Source organism: Haemorhous mexicanus, chromosome 15 (genome assembly GCF_027477595.1).
Source record: "Haemorhous mexicanus isolate bHaeMex1 chromosome 15, bHaeMex1.pri, whole genome shotgun sequence".
Lineage (NCBI taxonomy): Eukaryota > Metazoa > Chordata > Aves > Passeriformes > Fringillidae > Haemorhous > Haemorhous mexicanus.
In genome coordinates, this window is record NC_082355.1 from 9,667,810 (window position 1) to 9,686,919 (window position 19,110).

General features: G+C 49.0%; 1 protein-coding gene across 3 annotated transcripts in view; it reads right to left on the reverse strand.

The window, feature by feature from the left end:
• The window catches only part of JADE2 (jade family PHD finger 2), a 73,466-nt gene that overhangs the window by 50,052 nt on the left and 4,304 nt on the right, over positions 1 to 19,110 (reverse strand). For all 3 annotated transcript variants that reach the window (XM_059860217.1, XM_059860215.1, XM_059860216.1), the window contains 3 exons: positions 16,728 to 16,785; positions 14,216 to 14,301; positions 3,067 to 3,224 (listed from right to left, as the gene is read on the reverse strand). In XM_059860217.1, coding sequence (XP_059716200.1) covers positions 3,067 to 3,224; positions 14,216 to 14,301; positions 16,728 to 16,785 — 302 coding nt within the window. The remainder of the gene's footprint in view (positions 1 to 3,066; positions 3,225 to 14,215; positions 14,302 to 16,727; positions 16,786 to 19,110) is intronic.

Here is a 19,110-nt window from a genome sequence, read left to right on the forward strand (position 1 = left end):
AGGGAGAAAGGAAAATTTGGAAGCAAAGGAGGGAAGTGATGCCGAGGCCATGAGGAAGCAGCCACAGGGTGGGGGGCAAAAGCAGCAGCTCAGGAAGGACCAGCAAGGTGGCTGCTCCTGGGAGGGAGACTGGGGTGAGCAATTAAACTGGGGAGGTAAAAAGCAATTAAACAGGGGAGGTAAATGGAGCTGTAAGGCCTTTTAAGGCTGCTCTCTCAAGGCAGATGAAATAGAGTCATCTCTTGTGAAAAAACATTTGACATTTCTCCAAAACAAGGCAAGATGCAAGAAAGAATTGTCTAACCCTGGAGATAGCAAAATTACTGCAGTCTGCACTGTCCCTGGCAGTCCAACAGTGCCCTTTCCACCTCCCATTCTCACATCAGTGGCCCAAGTGGGAAAACCTTGAGGGCAGGGATGCTTTGGGAGGGCAAGCTGCTCAGCAGAAGCACACCATCTCTGCTGTGCCTTCTGGCGTGCATTCTGTCCTGATTAAAAAAAAATCTGGCAGTATCACTGCCTGTCCCCCTGGGAGTGCATCATGGCTACAAACCAGGTGCAACCATTAACACTGCTGTAAAATGAGCTCTTCATTTCCCTCCCATCACACTGGGGAAGGCAAAATATCCCAAACAGGACAATATCCGAGGACAAAGCCCTCCAGGCCATGCTTGCTGTCCAGCCAGCAGAGACATGGTTCAGGCAATTGAGACACAGTGCAAGATAGAGCAACAGGAGAAGAAAGAGGAGGAAGCTGAAGCTGTGGGCAAGCAACACAATCTCCAAGCAGCCCAGGAGCAGCCTGGGATGAGCAGGCTGTGACACAAACTAGAGGGGCTGCAGAAATCCACCTGGGATTAGCTGGGAGTGATGGAGTCAGCAATGAGTATCTGAGAGGTCACAGAGAATAGGACAGATTTCAGAATTACAGACTTACAAAGGACTTTAAAGGGGTCATCTAGCTCCAATATCCTGCCATGAGTAGGGACCCTTTCCACTAGACCAGGCTGCTCAAAGCCCTGTCTAGCCTGGACATTCTTCCAGAGATGCAGCCACAGCTTCTCTGGGCAACCTGAGCCAGCACCTTACCACCCTCACAGGGAAGAATTTCTTTCTAATATCTGTTGCTTTAAAAATAAAACAACCTCTTTGTAGAGCAAGGCTTGAGCTCAAAACAATGTTGAGGTACTGAAGAAAGAGCTGGAACTATTTCAGGAGGCAATTCATCAAGGATTATGGAAAAGTGCCAATTTTGAGAATAATCAAACAAGTAAAATAATCCCAAGAATTAGGAAATTCTTCAGAGGATAACACTGGAAGAGAAACTGACACTGGAAGTGAAATTTCACACTCAAGTGAATGAGCAGCACCAGGACGTCCCCTCCAGAAACCAAAGGGGGACCCCACCACCATCATCATGGTGCTGGGGGTGCCAGAGCAGGAGAGTGGGATGGGGACCTGGGAGGGAATGACCTGTTCCAGGCGTCCCTTGAGGAATGAAAACGTGCAGCAGAGCTGCTCCAGCACCCCCAAATCCAAGGGCTTGGAGACAAGAAGAGAGGCACATTTCCAGCCTGTCCTGCACCCCAGGAGCCTCTGGCTGTGAGGTCTGGGATGCCAAATCCCACTGCTGGAAAGCAGCACTTCTACATGGGCACTGCCAGCCCAGGCAGTGCCAAGCTATCACTTTTCAGCTGGAAATAGCCCCGGCACGAGCCCTCAGCTGGGAAGCAGAGCACTGGCAAGGCCAGACTGCGGTTAGCTATCAAAGACAACTAAAAAAAGATATTTCACACACAGGCTTGGTTTTTTTTCCCCCTTCTCTTTTTTTTTGGCTGCTTTTTTTTTTTTCCCAAGGATTAAATCAACTCAACAGCCCCCTTTACAACTTCCCTTTTGATGTGTTCAGACTCATTAAAGTTTCATTTCTTTCTCTGTTTTCCCCGGGGGAGGAAGGGGAGCGTACACAAAAGTTTATTTCAGAAGCGGGGTCGGCAGCTGCAGCAGCAGCAGCTGCTGTTGCTGTGGGACAAGCAGAGCCTCCACCAGCCTTTGCTCTGTGCCCAAATCCCTTGGCAAAACACATCCCCCAGGAGCCACCCTGCTCCCATGAGCAGTCCCAGCATCACCCTGGCACAACGCTGCACGAGTGTTTCTGCAGGATGCACACACGATGTCACACATCACAAAGGGAACACAGGAGACATGGAAAGCTCCTGTAAACCCTGTGGGGAATTTTGGGTCTGATCCTGCAACTTTTCAGATCCAACCCTGCAAGTTCTGGGGTCCCTTCCCAGCCTTTTCCATTGCCCCCACTGGCAGCACCAACCTTTCCCCCACAGCTTTGGCCATGCCCTGGGATAATCCCCCACACACGTCAAAGGGAGTAGCAGCTCCCCAATGTTTCCTTCTCGCCTGAGCAGCTGTTTGAGTGTCTATTTTAAAACTCAGTTCCCTATTTTAAAATAGCTAATGAGCCCCCGATCTCTGCTGACAGACGTCATCTCTACAAGGTCTTGGGAGATGCTTCTGTGTTTGCTGGGCTCCTTTTCTCAAGCCCTGAATCTCAGCATGCCCAGCACGTCTCCAATCTGCACAAACATGGTAAAGAGGGAAGTTTTTAATTTAAAGGCCAACTCCTGCTCCCCTGCCGTGAAATACCAGCGGTACAACCACATGCTCCTCAACAGAGAAGCATCAAGCAGCCAGGCAGAGGCTGGCATTCTGCATGGTTTTCTGTTGTTATTTTTTTATTGTTCCTTTGATTTTATCAGGTCTTTTTTAAAATTTCCTGACCAAGAGCAAACAAGGAGCTGTCCCAGCTGGCCACTGACCAAAAAAAAACCACGCACATGAGAGGGACTTCTCAGGATGTGGTGGAAGGTCCCCGTGCATCCCTGTGCAAGCCCAGCATCCTGAGCATCACCTCTATGTGCTCTCCCAGATGGTGTGCACCCCACCAAGGCAGAGGGAACCCCACAGAGAGGACCAGGCAGAGGACCAGGTCCCCAACCAGACCAGGTTCCCCGTGGACAGAACCAGATGGAGGAGACCCTGCTCACTTACCTGACCACAGGTTCAGGGATGGCCTCGGCACTTGCTGGCACCTGGACACCCTTCTCCCACTCCTGCCTCCAGGGATCAGCCAGCACGTAGTACTCGTCAGGACTCAGCTGGAAGGAGTCAGGAATCTTCATGGCTGTGATCAGATCTGTCCGGAAAACCTGCAGGGGAACAAACCATCCTGAGTGCAGAGCCAGGCAGGGGCTGGGGGCACAGTGCCCAGGGAGGGTGTCCAGGGAAACTGCCCCCAAGGCACAGCACAGGGGGTGTCTGCATCACCACCTTCAGGGTGTCAAATTAAGCCCCTGCAGGGCAGGTTTTGGGCAGGAGAACATGGGAACAGGAAGGGACTCCCCTCCAGCCACGCAGTGCCAAGAGCCCAAGCCCTGCAGCTGCAATCCCTTCAAGGTCCCCCATACTGGGCAGTCAGGAAATCCAGCCATAGGATGTGAGCTTGGACAAGATGCAGACCAAAAATGAGTTTTAAACTGAAGAAACAGGCTGCTTTATCTTAGGGGACTAGTGGTTTCAGCACAACCACACAAATCTACTCCAAATGCCAAGGGATGTACAGCAACTGGGCTTCTCCACATTTGGCCTTCACAGGCCACAAGAAAATGTTGTTCTTGTCTTGAATGAAGATGTGGGAAACACCGAGCCACTTTGTCCCAAGCACCTTCATATCCTCCTCACGTCACTTCACCATCCTGAGCACCTTTGTGTCCCCTTCAGGCCACTTCACTGCCCCAAGCACCTTCATGTCTCCATCACATGACCTCATTGTCCTGAACAGGGACAGACAAAAGCTTAAGACAGAAATTATCCAGCTAAAATGTGATCTAGGTGCTGCTTACATATCCACAAACACAGATTTTTCCTGACTCAATAAACCCCCTGTGAGATCAACACTGGTCCCCTCCTGTAGGAAAATCCTCCAGTCCTTCTGTCAGTGAATGGGCTCATTCTCCATCTCACTCGTGGCCCTGCAGCATCTTCTCCCAATATACAAGGATGAAAAACTCATTCTAAAAATATCCCTCACGGTAAGTAAGGTTTTCCTTCCAGAGGGCTGCCTGACAGCAATGACTCGAGCAATCCTGCCTCTTGCAGCACAAAAATAAATTGTAAATGAAAATGGATGATTTCTCCTCTCTACCATCTGCTATTAGCTGGAATAATAACTGCCAGTGCCAGCAATCCTGCCTGGACACCATCTCACTCCATCCCTGCTACTTCTGCATTCCTTCCACAAGGCTGGGATGGATCAGGTGTTTTCTTTGGATATTGTTTAATCTCTTTACAGTCTGCTCTCCAAATGAGAATTGCTTTGTCAGAATCACAAGAAAAAATACAGTATAGTTTTACATTTTTTGACACAAAGATAACATGCTTTGGAGAGTATTTGGGAACCCAAATCGACTGAAATGCAGGAAACTAGACATTAAGTAAGACCACTGAGACCAGTATTTAGGTCAGTTTATTTAATCCTCAGAGCCTCAGCTGCTAACCCAATTAGAGTTAAATACAATATATAAACAACCTTTGCTATGTTGGGACCTCTTAATTTCACTGGTACTCTCCTCCTGATGCAGCTGTTTGGAGAAATTTCTAACTTTGTCCATACAAACCTGATTTGAGTTGGTCAGACACAGTCTCGGCACACCCTTCAACAAACATCATTAGCAGCCTGTATATTACAGTCAGCTCAGTTTGGGAAAGATCAGGGTCCTTTAAGCCTCTGTGTGTTACAAATCCATGGCTACAAACACCACAGTAACCTTTTAACACACTGCCAGTGTGGGAAATTTAAAAAAAAATATTAAGAGAGGCATTAATTAAACATGAGAAGGGATATGTGAGATATCATAGTCCCTTTAGCAGTGTGGGTCTGTGGGTCCAAACAAGAGCAGAAATCCCACTGCAGAGTGTTTTCTAAAACAAAGGGTAGAAACACACCCTGCTCTTGACAGCCCTGTGCTGACAGGTCACAGCCTGGGTCAACAACATCTCCTTAACCCAGTTTCAGTGCCCAGCTCCAATGAGGACAACACAAACCTGAGTAATCCCTCATGCCTCAGAGCTCCTGGCTTGGGTGGGTGAGATGCTCCCTTGTGCCTGAACCACACAGGGCTGAGGCCACGATGGGAACAGTGCTACCTCCCTGCTCTGGCCATCAGCACCATGCAATCACTGAAGCACAGAACCATAAAAGTTGGAAAAGCCCTACAAGATCATCAAGTCCAACTGTCAACCCAGCAGTGCCAAGCTCAGCACTAAACCACGCCCCCAAGAGCCACATCCACATGCCTTTTCAATTCCCTCCAGGGATGGTGATTCCACCACTGCCCTGGGCAGCTTGTGGCAGTGCTTAACCACCCTTTCAGCGAAAAACTTTTTCCTAATATTCAATCTAACCTTCCCCTGGCAACAGCACAATACTGTTATAGAAAATACTGTTTTGAAGACACATGCCCTAGGGATTTGTGGGCAAAGGCAAGCAGGAATGGTTCCAAATGTGCAGGGCACCCAAAAGCTTTTCTGAATGACCTGGACTGGATCCTGCTGACATGTGAGTACCCTCCTCCCTCAATGCCAGCTCAGTTGCCTCCTGAGGACACCTCCTTTGATGCTCTGGGGCGCAGAAGCGTTGCATTCTTATTTATGCAGGCAAATACACCCAATTCTGCCAGGAAGCTGCACAGGGCAGTGCTGGCAGTGCAGGGCAGGATGGCAGCATGCTCCTGCTTCCACCTCAGTGCCCAGACCTGGCAGCCAGCTCCAGAGCAATGGAAAACACTGGGAGTGAGACTGGGAGTGGGACTGCTCTTTGCAGGACAACCAACCTTTGGGAGGGTCCAGCCACATCACTACCCTGCCCTGAGGCCTCCGGGCACCCACAGCAGCTGTGGCCTCCCCAGACCCTTACCCCAGGCAAAAATCACCATTTTCTTTTGCTAGGTCAGCACCAGGTGACAGCAGTGAGGTGACAAGCCCTGTCTCTTTGGGTAACACCAGGGCTGGCCACCCATGGAACAGTGTCAAAATCCTGGCCCATCACCCTCTCCCTTCTGATGAAGGGGGAGATGGAGGAGCCTGCACAGCAATGGGACCAGCCCTTGGTATCATTTCTCCCCTCTGAACGGTGCAGATCCCAAGCCCTTGGTTTCCTGCATTAAGTCTTCCCCAAATTCATCCCTTCTGGCCTTTCAGCTCGCATCAGAATAGAAGCTTAGTTTTAATTTTAAGCCAAATAAGCATGATTGTATTTATTTCCCTGAAGATAAGGCACATTGCAGGCTGGATTTGCAATCTCACTACTTCATTTATTTAGTCCTTCTTGGAAAACAGATAAGCTCACCCATCCGACGGCAGCACACGCGCCCGCACTTTATCACAGCGACGCCTCTGTCTTTTCATGAAGAACTGGATATGCTCAAATTATTAACTATCAAAGCAGAACACTTTAGAAATGATAGAACAGCACAGAAATTGTAAAGGAAAGCAGATCAGTTGTCTGGAAATCTCCCAACAGCTAATACGCTCAAATTGTAATCTAAATGTCTTTTTGTTTTGAATTGTCTGGGATTAGGGTTGGGAAAAGACTCAATTATTCTACTCAAACTCTTCTGAATTATTTATGAAAACCAAATAAAGGATAAATTGGGCACTGATGAACCGAGGACCTGGCGATGAAGAGAAAGTTGGGTACTAGAAAACAAGCAATTTTCCCTCAATAGGAGTGTTTACTGTTTCTCCCCGGCCGTGGGAGCTGACAGATTGTCTGCTGCCCTGCACTCGCTCCCCCCGCCACCACCACAGCCCTGGCCAGGCTCTGGCCTCCCCTTTCAGCCCTGAATGGGATCTCAGTTATTGCCTATCGATCTGCCAGCAATGGGAAAGGCCAAACCAAGAGGTTCCTTTATTGCCTCTGCTTGCTCAGGAACCTCATGGAGGTTTAGTGATGCATCACAACAGTGCCCAGGGCCAGCCTCTTCCTTTGTTACTGTCAGCTTTAAAGATGGGGGAAAAGAACATGAAATTTCAAAATCCCAATATATTTTTTCCTTCATATTTACAAAAGAAATGGACATGGAGTGCACACCAGGTCGGTGTGGCTGTGCAGCCTCAGACTCCAGGCAAAGAAAGGAACCTGGGGAAAACCTTAATCTCCCTTGTATCCCACAGGCCAGGCAAGCCTGGACTACCCCTAGGACATCCCCATCCTTGCTGCCCACCAGTTTGTGGTGTTGGACTGACACACCAGTAGAGCCAGTCCTGGCAGTCCAGCAACATGAGAAGTCACTGGGACACCACAGCCATGGAGCTCCCCAACAATACATCAGTACTTTTGTAATTTCTGTAATTTGCTATTTTGAAGCAAAAGCTGTGTTGCTTTCAGGTCTCAAAAACAAACAAACAAACAAACCCTCAGCTCACTAAATGTAACATCCTCTGATGTTCACATCTCAATGTGTCACTTGGATCCAGCCTGGCACTGGAAGGATGCTCCTGCAGGTATGGCAGAAACCTGCATGGCAGGGGTTGGATTTGGCTCCTCCTTGAGCCCCTGGCATCTTTTACATCAGCTGCTCCACCTTGGTGAGGATCTGCTGCTCCTCCCACTGCACACAGCCCTGCAGCCTCTTCCTGTGTCCTGTGACACCTGTGAGGCATCTCTGGGAGCTCTCCAAGGACCAGCATCAATTCATCCAACAGCTGGACAACCTCAGAGAATAACACATAGCCCTGGAGATGCCAAGGCACACAGTGCCTCACCACAACAGGAAGGATGATGGACATGCCATGAGGCATCAGAAATGCTGCTCCCCATCCCTCCCTTAGCTAAGGACTCCCAGACTGTGCTGCTTTCCAGCATTCTCCTCCTTCTCTGCCTCTGCCCCATCACCACCCAGCCCCTCTGAGAGCCTCTCCACCACCCTTCCATGCAATTCTCACATCAATTTCCAGGCTCTGTGATTCACTCACAAACCCCTCTAATGAAGTGGCCAGCAATCTCCCTGCCATTCAGTTCCCACTCCATGTGCTCTGTCAAGGACTTGGCTTTCCCAGCAACCGCACTGTGGGTCTGAGCCTGCCAAACATCCCCTCTGCCCCAAGAGCCCTCCCGAAAACACCAAACTCTGATCCCGCACTAACGACTTCCCTCTCATACGAAACCAGCTCCTGGGCGAGAGCCAAAGAGCTGGATCTGTTTTGGGCCTAACATCGAAATGAAAAGAAACACTCGTCTAGCACTGGCTTTAATTAGCTCGAAAGCAGCAGCCAGCCCAGGGACTGCTGTGCCGGATCCGGCGCAGCTGAGCGCGCCCGGCACAGCCCCGGCATCCCCGGCATGGGCACTGGGCTGCAGGCGCCTGCTGCAAGCCAGCTCAGGATAAAACAGCTCCTGAGGGAGCAGGCAGCTCAGCCCAACACAGATGGGCTCCAGCAGGCTGGGTCCCTGCACACCAGGCTTCCTGAGCTGGCAGGAATTCTGTTACGCATCTTCCCCTGCATCTGCACCCAGCTGACTTTGGAGCTTTCAGACTTTGCTTTTGGGGCACGGGAATAAACTCAATCCCTCTTCCTTCAAATCCCAGGATGGGATGCCATTTTTTTACTACACAATGACATCTCTGTCCCTAAAAAGTTTTAGTGAAAAGAACTCTTTCCAAAGCAGAGGTACACAATGTAAGAGAAGAGAAGCCCAAAATGAAGTGCGTGCAGAAAACACTGAGCTCACTAGGGTGAGGACGGGCAGGAGAGGTGAGAAGGGATGGTCACAGCCTGCATCTGAGATCTCACCTTTGAATTCACTCCCTCCATCACCCAGCAGAACTGTAATCCTCCCTGATGGCCTCACACCCACAGCAGCCACGTGGTATCTCACAGTGATGACCCCTCCACAGCAAGCAGGGGCGGTGGGTGCTCTGAGCGCTGCTCCCAAGCAGGGGCAGCAGCAGGTCACTGCAGACAGGGTGTGGGATTGCTTCCTGACACTGAGATAACAGGTTTTCTTCAGGTTTTGGCTCAACACTCTTTTTTCCCCTCCCTGGCTGCAGTCCTGGCAGCTGACTCCTGCATACCCCCAGCCACCACCATCTTCCTCCATCCACACTGTGACCAGGGAAGTCTCCAGCTGTCTCCTGCACAGGACTCCCTCCTCACTGCCAGCCAGCTCTCTTAGCCCTTCACTCTCTCAAGCATAAAATTGTTTGTTATAGCTCATGAGTCACAAGGATTTTTAGAGAAAGAGAAAACAATGGGAACAATGGGAGCCCTGAGAATAGGTTTTGGTTGTACAAACTGTCTTGATATCAGCTCAAGATGCACCTCTGTGGGTGCAGCCCTGGCTGCCCCACCCCACTCCCTTCTGGATCTCCCAGTCCTACATCCCTGCTGCTCTATCACATTTTTCCAACCCTTTCCAAAATGAGAAGTGAGTTGATACTCAGTAGCAAGGTTTTGAAATGTGGCAGTGCCAGGAGTGTGTTTGCAAGGAGATATTATCTGCCTGTGGGGGAAGAAATCCTGAACTCTCATGTCCAATTGGGGAGCCAGCCTCCTATCTCTTCATCTAGTCTTGTTTCCTCTTGAAATGCTGGATGTTAAAGATTCAATGCACAACAGAACTCAAAATAGGAACAAGAAGCATTTTTGTCCAGCCCTTCTCAGCATTCAGAAGACAATGTTTTTAATCTGTTATCCCCACGCTGGCAAGGGAAAACTGACAAAGCCAAACTGCAGTCAAACCTTTCAACAGAGAGGGATGTTCTCCCCATCCAGCCCCATAAAAGCATGTCCAGTCTTGCTTGGCCACATCCATTAAAGCTCTTCTCCAAGCACAGGAGAGTACTGGAACTGAATTCACATTGCACTGGGTCATTATATACCTAATGCAGGAGGAAAAAACTACGATCCAATGCAGGAAGAATGACTTTTTAGAAGGGAAAAGAGTTAAATCCTTGTAAAGAGATATAAAAAGGCCTTTCAAAACACGGAAGTAATATCTAAACAAGGCAAGCAGAAAATAATGTAAATTGTATAAAATTGTGGTTTCCCCTTCATCCTGAGCCCTGCCTGCAGCTGCAGTCCCCTCTCCTTCTGAAGGTCTGGAGTGAGGGAGAAGGGCAGCCAGGATGTCCGGTGGGATGAGCAGCACCTGCACAGCACAGCCCAGACTGTGCAGGGCTCTACAGCTGTGAAAGGATGGCTGGAGGGCTGCCAGGCAGGTGTTCTGCACAAAAAAAGCAGGCTTTTGTCCCTCCAAAATATATTCCAGCAGCGCAGGTGAGCGCTGTGGATCTCAAATAGCTCTGGAGGTAATGACTAACATAGCAGCTAAGGCAGTGACTCAGAGGCAGCATCCGAGGGAGTCCCTGGGCTGCTGATGGCTGGGAGCTGGCAGATAGAACCAGAGACTATCATTACACACTTGCCTTGCTCTTAGATTCTCTCCTTAGACACTGACAACAGTTCCCTGTCAGGAACAGGAGAGAGGCTTGAAGACTGAAGTCAAACCAGCGAGGCTCATGCTCACATCCCCAGCAGCTCTACAGCCGGGGGCAGGACTGCACTGATGTGCCACTAACAGAAGCAGAAATCCGTGCTTCAGGCATGTGTTACTCCCTGCTGCAGATCCAGATCCACGGCAGGGGTAACCTGAGCGAGCATCCCCTCCTTCCAGCTCCCAGGGTGGGGAGCATGAGCAGCAGCTCCTTGCAGGGACCCGGGGAGATGGGTACCAGCCACCACGCTCCATTTGCAGACAAGTTAAGAGACACACGAGCACTAATGAGATTAATTAAAATCACCAGATTGGTACTGCTATCGCTGCAGATGCAAGAAGCTGTTGGCAGCTGCCCACGTTCATCCTTGCCTTCAGGCAGAGCAGTGCAGCAGAGCCATGCCCAGGGCACCATCAGCATCAGGTTTGAGCCTAGAAGGCTCCGCTGCCCAGGCAAGGGGCAGGGAAGGACAACTGCCACCTCGGCAAGGGACAGAGCCAAGACAGAGGCTGGTGCCTGGGACAGTCAGGAAAGAGCCCGGGCAGAGCCCCATGACAGGCACAGATAAATATAATCACCCTCCCTGGCAATGGCCCCTTTGCGGATGTTTACAAACAGCTCAGTACTTTTCCATGTTAAGAAGCTTGTTTTTCCAGATGCCTTGTATCCGACGGTTTTTAATGTGTATAGTTAATCCCTTCTCACAGAGTCTTTCATAATAAACATCACCCCCTGACCTGACTAATAACTATGTAACACTAATGCTTTTGATTTTTTTATCTCCTGCCCGGGCTGTCAGGAGGAATGCCTGTTTCTCTGGGACAGTGGCTCCCAGAGAAATGGGGACATGACTGAGAGAAGGTCAGGACAGGTTGGTGGCCATTTGCCATTTGCCCAGCCCATCCTCCAGCATGGCCATCCCTCAGGACACGCCTGCACCCTCGGCAGCTCTTGATAAAGCTACAATGTGTAAACCTGGAGTTTGAGATACAGTTTGAAAAGATGTGTCCAGACCCAAAATGGATGGGGGTTCAATACCTGCTAATGCATTCATCCTGCTCTCCCTATTATTCTCCTGTGGTTTCCATCTCTCAGTGATGATCCATCCATCCTCAGCAGGATGGACAAAAGAAAAGGTGATTCACTATTTCATGTGAAGTAGTTTGACAGCGGTGTAGTTTGTTTTACATCTCACAGTACTTGCTCCAACAGGACATCATGCCTGCCACAGTCTATGCCTGAAATTCCCCAGAGTTCCTGGGAGGATGCAACAAACCCCACAGTGCTTGGACCAGACACGTTCATGGGTGCTCACAGGAAGAGCAGAAGTTGGATCACTCATGGAAAAGTTTAGAAGATGCTGTTGGAGAGGAAATTCATACTGGAGTGATCTCCAAACCATCTCCCAGCACAGCTGCAAGTCTTGGGGTGAAACTCTATCCAACCTCCAACAATGCCCTGAGCCCTGAGTTTCAGCTGGCTCTGATTTCCAGCAGACCTAGACACCAGCAAGTGCAGGGGCAATGCACAGTGAGGGGAGCACAGCTGAGACCTGGGCTGCTCCATCTGCCTGTGTGCCCACCATGCTTTTGTAAAAGATGGTTTGTCAGCTTGAGCATCCTGGCCAAACTCCAGCTTGAGTAATCACACAGGGCCTCCCCAAATTCCCCTAGAGTCTCAGTTCACATAAGCCACAGAGGTTCACTTTCTGTCCCAGCTGTTGCTAAGCTGGGACCTGTTCAGCTTTTGCTCCACTTTATCTGTTCCACAGCTACATTCCACTGAGAACCCTCCTCAGGGGATAATGGAGCAGTAAGCAGAGGGAGGAGCCCTCTGCAGGCATCTGATGTCTCCCCAGGTGCCATGGACTAATATCTAGTTTTCACCCCAGCTGTTGTAGAGCAGCAACTTGGATCCAGCTCTTACCACAATTCATCAAGTCCTGAAGCATTTTCACTTGGAATCTTGGACTTATATTCAGTAGCAGCCAGGTAAAATCCTAGATGGCTGATTAAACTAACTCATATTAAAGACAAAAATGTGTCTGCACCAGTGAGGCAAAGATGTCCCAACTCTTGGAGAAGGATTTTACTGGGCAGCAGCAGGGTGGCAGCTGTGACACTGTTGCGACATGAGTCACATCTTCTCATATATAACATGAGGCATCTCTGGGACAGAGACTCCTGACAGCACCTAAAGGGTTCACCCAAGGCCTTTACAGACACATCAGGCACAGGCATGGGCAGTTATTTTCAGAGAGGGGTAACAGTGCCACAGGAGGAGATGCCCCAAATGCTTCACTTTCCAAAGGAGGATTCAGCTCACAGAAATCTCCCCTGCACCCACACTGAAAGACACATCTATAGCCAAAACCCAACATTACCGGTGCTAATATTCAATTTTCCAACATCTGCACACCTGGTTCTTGCTCTCTCGAGTATTTCCAACTAACTCAGCTGGTAGCAGCAGCTTTCCAGTCCCTCTCTTTACCCAAGGCACAAATAACTTAGACTCTTTCAGTGTGTGTCCTTTGCCAACACAGATATTTCAATGTAAACCTATCAGAGCAGTAAGAACCAAGTGCAGCTGTAATTCAGGCAGTGACCACAGGAAAACCTCAAAATCTCTACTCAGCTTGATGCAAAAGGAGGATGTCGCAGAGGTTTGTGCCCACCAGGCCACAGCATCAGGAGAGGTGAAATGGGGAGTTCACATGAGCCATGCCAGCTTCATCTGCTGCTATTCTTAGCACATTCCAGTCCAGAGGGAAGGGAATGTGAGAACAATGTCCCTCTGGCTTTGCTCAGGCTGCTGCTGAAATGAAGATGACCACTGCCAAACACTGCGGTTGCTACAACAGCAGCTCATGCCTGGTATAGTTTCCATGGCTAGTGGAAATGTATCCGAGGCACAAAAGGAAAACAGGACACAGCACCACCCCTTCCAACAGTCCTGGGGACAAACAGCTTCTCCCAGCCACGGCCCAGACCCTGCACTACAGAGCCAGCAGGTGAACCTGGGCAGTGTCCCCAGAATGGCAGCACTGCCCACACCAGCGAGGGGAAACCCCGCAGCAAGGTCAGACTCTGATGGCCTCTGCCTAATGTCCTTGAGCCCCATGACAAGGGGAAACCAACACAGCACAATCTGCAACTCAGCTGTGCTGTCTCTCATTTCACAGCTCTCCATGCCTCCCACTTGTTCATGGGAGGAGTCTCCACGTCACCCTCCCCTGCCACCAGTGCTGTGACCTGTGCCATTAATAAAAGGGCACCCAGGAGGGCACCCAAACCAGGGGATCTTGGTATGCAGACAGCCCAATACTGTGGGACCTCCCAGCCTCACCAAACTTAACTTCTCTTTACTTGTCTCAATAGGGATGGAGTGGGGACAAGGACCCCAGTGGCTCTGGGCACAAGGACCCCCCCCCTTCTCCAGAGATGCTCCATGTGTGTCCCCATCAGCTCCCTCCCCAGGGGAGCTGGGTTGACACAGCTGTTGGGAGTTGTGGCTCTGCAGGATGGGGATACCTTGTCCTGGCACCCACTACCCACAGAAGCCATGGGCACACCGGTTGCCACATCTGGGCAAGTGCAGTCCCATGGGAAAACTCTCCTTTGGGAAAAGCCTAAAAGCCCACGTACCTCAGAGGGCTTCTTCTCCTTCTGCCGCGACCAGGGGGATTTGGTATTTGGAATTTTGGAGCATCTGGAGGTGGATGTGGTGTGACCTGCAACAAGGCAACAGAGACAGGTTACCTGGGAAGGAGTCAAAGCTTTTCCTTACCTCACCAGCCCCCCTGCTCCAGCCCCAGCCAATACTTTGGGTCAGCACTAAGATGGAATAACACTTTGACATGACATTTTTTTGGACAGTATCATCACCACTGCTGCCACCCCCAAAAGGAAAGGGTAGCTAAAGCCAGAAATGTGCTGGAACCATACACTACTGATCTTTATTTCCAACCCATTTGTGTCATTATCACTTAAAAGTAACACTGCATTTGTTAATAATAAATAACAAACTGATTATTGGAATTTCTGTAAAATAACGATGACAGTTCAGTCTTCTGTATAGGAGGACCCCTCCATATTACAGTATATAAAAATGTTTTTGTGAGATTGCAACAAAATAACTACCAAGAGGCCTATTTAACACTGATTTTTTTTTCTTTTATCCTTGGAGGACTAAATAGGAGGAAACAGCACTATGCATATAAGCAACATCCAAACACGTTGGAGCCAGGAGCTGAGCTGACTCAGGGGTCAGGCTGTGGTACCACTGCAGTGAGAAACTGTTCTTCTACCAGCTCAGGCAGCTGAGCCCAGGTAAATTTCACATGCCTACTTTTCCTGGCAGGGGAAGAGGCACCAGCTCAACCTGTATTCTTTACTTGCAGTGCACTTTCTTGCACTTCACAAAATGAAGGCCAAACTTGGGGGGCATCACCTGTTCCCAAAACACAGCTTGTTTTTTGAAGTTGCAGGCCACATGCTATTAAAGAGGGTTCCATACAAATGAAATTCTTTACAACACTTCAGAGCATAACAGGACTGTGTAGACAAAGACCAGAGCAGACTCCCCTATGCTGCAGCCCCACGGACACACTGCTTTACTCAGCAAGCTGCTCCAAGGAGCGCAGCAGCAGCAGCTCCACAGCTTTCATGGAGAGATCAGCCACTAATTTCCACCTTGCCCCCTCTTCTCAAGCTACAATGTGATGCTACAGCCATACAGGCTTGGTAACACACCACAGCTACCCTTTCCTGGCAGTGGCATGAAAAAGAAGGTCACCACTCTGTTTACAACCATCCTGCAGGAGAGCATTTGTCAAAAGCTTGGCTATCACCTGCAGCATAAATATCCAAGCCCCATAGAGATAAGGCCATGTTGTTTAATACCATGATTAAAGATGCCTTACCCCTGCAAGGCAGGGAAGCCAGCGAGCACAGCTTGGCACCATAAGCCTTTGAGCATCTGGGGATTAGGAGACGGGAAGTTTGGAGCATGGCTTCCAAAACAAACTCCTTTCTGAGATAGAGATGTTTCATTTTATGAGAAGCAAGGGTGTTGACAGAGCCTGAAACACTTTCTGTAGGCACAGCTCAGCCGCCAGGCCCCCTGGGCTCCAGCAGGATGGGGGTCCCCGCTGGCAGCTGAACAGCAGGTTCCCGTCGGCGGTTGTGGTGCAAACTCCACTCACACTGACAATTTTTTTGGCTGAAGCTGTGGGAACAGCAGCCAAACCCAGAAAGATCAGCCTTTCCATAACCCCCTGTAATCTCTCCATCATCCTGTTAGGAAAAAGCCCAGAAGTTTAGTGTCTTTACTAAAGTCCCTTTCGTTCTCGGATATCCAGCAGCCAGATCCTGTAAAGTGTGGAGAGCAAATTCCCAGCACGGCCCAGATGAAATTACTGTGACATTTGTAAGAAACCAAGAGCAACTAGTAAGAAACTCCAGAGCCCAGACAAGGGATTAGGCTGGTGCCTTGAGGGTACTGAACACCGGGGCACTGCGGTATGTCTGCAGCGGGTGAAACCCTGGAATAAGTGGGAGAGGAGAGTGCTCTATTTATAGCCAAAATTCAGCACACTTGCACATGTTTATTGTTGAACACATGCTTCTGTGCCTTCCTGAATGAGGATGAAATGAGGTAGATGTTGAAAAGCAAGCGTGGGCTTGCAAGTTTTGCTGGCTTGAGCCTTATCCCTTTTCCCACATCACTCTTCAGGTTTGCAAGAAGGGAACAATGCGGCTCCAGTTTTACTCTTACTCCAGTGAAAACTTCCCTCTCCCCTGGTACAACCCAAATCAAGAGCAAACTAGTCTCAGGCTGCAGCTCACAGGAAAGGACAACTCATCTACAAAGGGTGTTTGCTGCTTCGTTAGCAGATCTGCAATCAGCAGCTCTCCTCGCCCAGACTCCTCACACGAGGGAGACACTCTCATCAGTTAAGAGGAGCCACGGCCAAGTGTTTAAATAAATTGATATCAGCTTGTTGCTGCATTTCTGACAAACCCAGCCCTGCACACTATTCATTGTGCAGAGACTGCCCAGTAAATGCAGTTTCCTCCACTCTTTGTAAAGAAATTATTCAAGCATTTTGACTGCTGGAGGTGAATCTTGTTCAAAGCTTTGAATGAAAGGTCTTACTGTCAGTGGTGTCTGAGTTATCACTGCTGATGGAGTACTTGCGTCGTTTTTCTTCCATCTGTAACAAAAGAAATTGAACATTACACTTTATGTCCAGAAAACTCATCTCAGCACCAAAGCACTGCTACATGAGTATCTGCACACCCTCCTACCCCAGCACCAGTCAGTCCTTACCCTCAGGACAGACAACTACCCAGAGGCTGAAAAAAAAAAAATGCAAGAAAACAATTCTCACAGATTTAAAAAAAAACTTTAATTGTCTTTCTACCATCTCTTCCCACTCCCAGTAGTTACAGTGGGTGCATCTGGATCACTCAGCTTTGCATGGAAATTTGTCTGTGCGGGATTTGCATCCAAACGTCTCTTCCACTGCAAGAGCACTGCCAAGGGAAGAAGCACCAACAGGACTGGGGGATGTCCTGAAGGAACCATGGTGCTGTTGGATGGGAGAAGATATGTCCAGGGAACCACCTGCCCAAGCTGCAAAGTGAAGTGTGAAGACAGGAGAATGGAAAATGCACACTCTCGGTATGTCTGCAGGGGGAAGTACAAGCATCCCAGAGCTGAAGAAAACCCCTGTGTACCACAAGCCTGGGGTTTTACCCTCTGACTCATCTTCCCATTCAGCCGGGAGTAGCTGTCACACAGGAAGCACCTCCCATCCCTGCACACTGCCCTGCAGGAGCTCCCAGGGGTGGGCAAGCACCTTCTGCTCAGCTGCCCTGACTTCTCCGTCCTCCCAGAGCTAAAATCACAGCGGCAGGTACCACTGCACTGATGAGGAGACCCGTTTCAAGCTCAGCTGATTTGCTTTGAGACTTTGAACAAGCCACAGGAGTGCCTGAAATCAGCAGGTTCTCCTGAACTCGCCCCTTGGGAACCAAGCACTCGGAACTCAAAGTAGGTGCTTCAGGGGAAAAAAAAAAAAAAAAAAAGGAAAGGTATTCTAACTACTGAAAATCCAAATTTTACCAATGTGGCTGGTGGCTGATCAATGTGACTTCCAATACAGGGCTTGGGCAGCTCTGGATGGAAAGGGCTACCTGTGGACCAGCCCACTATCCAACAGGCTGTAAGCCAGAATATATCCACAGAAAACAGTCTTAACCTCATGAAAATCTTCCTAGTACTTTCTGAGATATTTTCAACGAATCTGAATGTGTTCAAATGTTATACCCACTATTGCTTCCACAAACGGCAACTGGGAATGATAATCAAACACTGGGTTTGTTCCACATAAGCATATAAAAACCTTGTAACAGCTGTATTTTACAATATATGTGCTATCACAGCATTAGAAAGGAAAATACTACAAAATATGCTAAACATTTTAACTATCAGTGTTGTGGTAAGGCATTGCCCTGTCAAAATGTGACTTAAAACACTCCCTAAGAATATGGCAATATCAATACCTTTCCCCTGGTGATTCAAGGGGAAACAGATGTTATTAAACCAGCCTTGTTCCAAACAGCCATTAGATTTTGCTTGGGGGAAATGAACTTGAAGAAAGCTCTAACTGCAGCTTACTTACTTTTAGTGAAAATCCTACCTCAACCTTTAAAACTGGTTCCTACTGGTCTGAAGCGACAAACAGACATTTGGAGCACAGACAGGGCAATGCTTTTATTGATTCTGGAGTTCCTAATCACAGAGATTAAATAAGCCAAAGCCAAGAGGAGGGAAAAAACCACCTGAGGTGAAGCAGAGGAATGCTACTGATAGCCAGTGAGATTTCCCAGGTTTCCCATCTTTGCTTTTACAGCAAGGCAGCATCACTGACATCACTCTCCTTCCAAAGCAGGGAAAAAGGTTTGCAATCAATGCTCAGGTAGCAGGAGGCTGGCACTGGTTTTGGCTGATATGTATGAGGAGATGCACTGATCATCCCTCTCACCAAACTTGGTCCCTGCATCCTGCTTCTGTCCTACAGAATTAACACACTCACTAGGTAACAAGATGAATTGATATTCACATACAGAAGTGGTTCACATTGCAGGTAAAAATAGCATCTGTACTTCAGTAAATCATTTTGCCACTGTTTGGCAGGATGCAAGACAGCATCCTCCAAACCAAACTGCATTAAATTTGTGAATTAAATTCTGGCTTGAGCAAAGTACAGACATCTCTGAAAGGCTGGGTAGAGGATGGCACACAAGGCACTATGTGACTGAAAGAAGCAAAAGTTTTGGCCAAAACCAGGCCATTCCAGAAAATGGTTACATTCCAAGCCGTGCTATGAAGATGCTGCTTTCTGAGGGACTCATCTCGGGCAGCCAAACAGTAGTAAACCACATGACACTTAAGAGAGGAATTTACTGTAGAGGGGTAATTGGGCCATTTCCCCATCCGTATCCTAGAGTTATAAAGTCTGATGGTGGCTGAG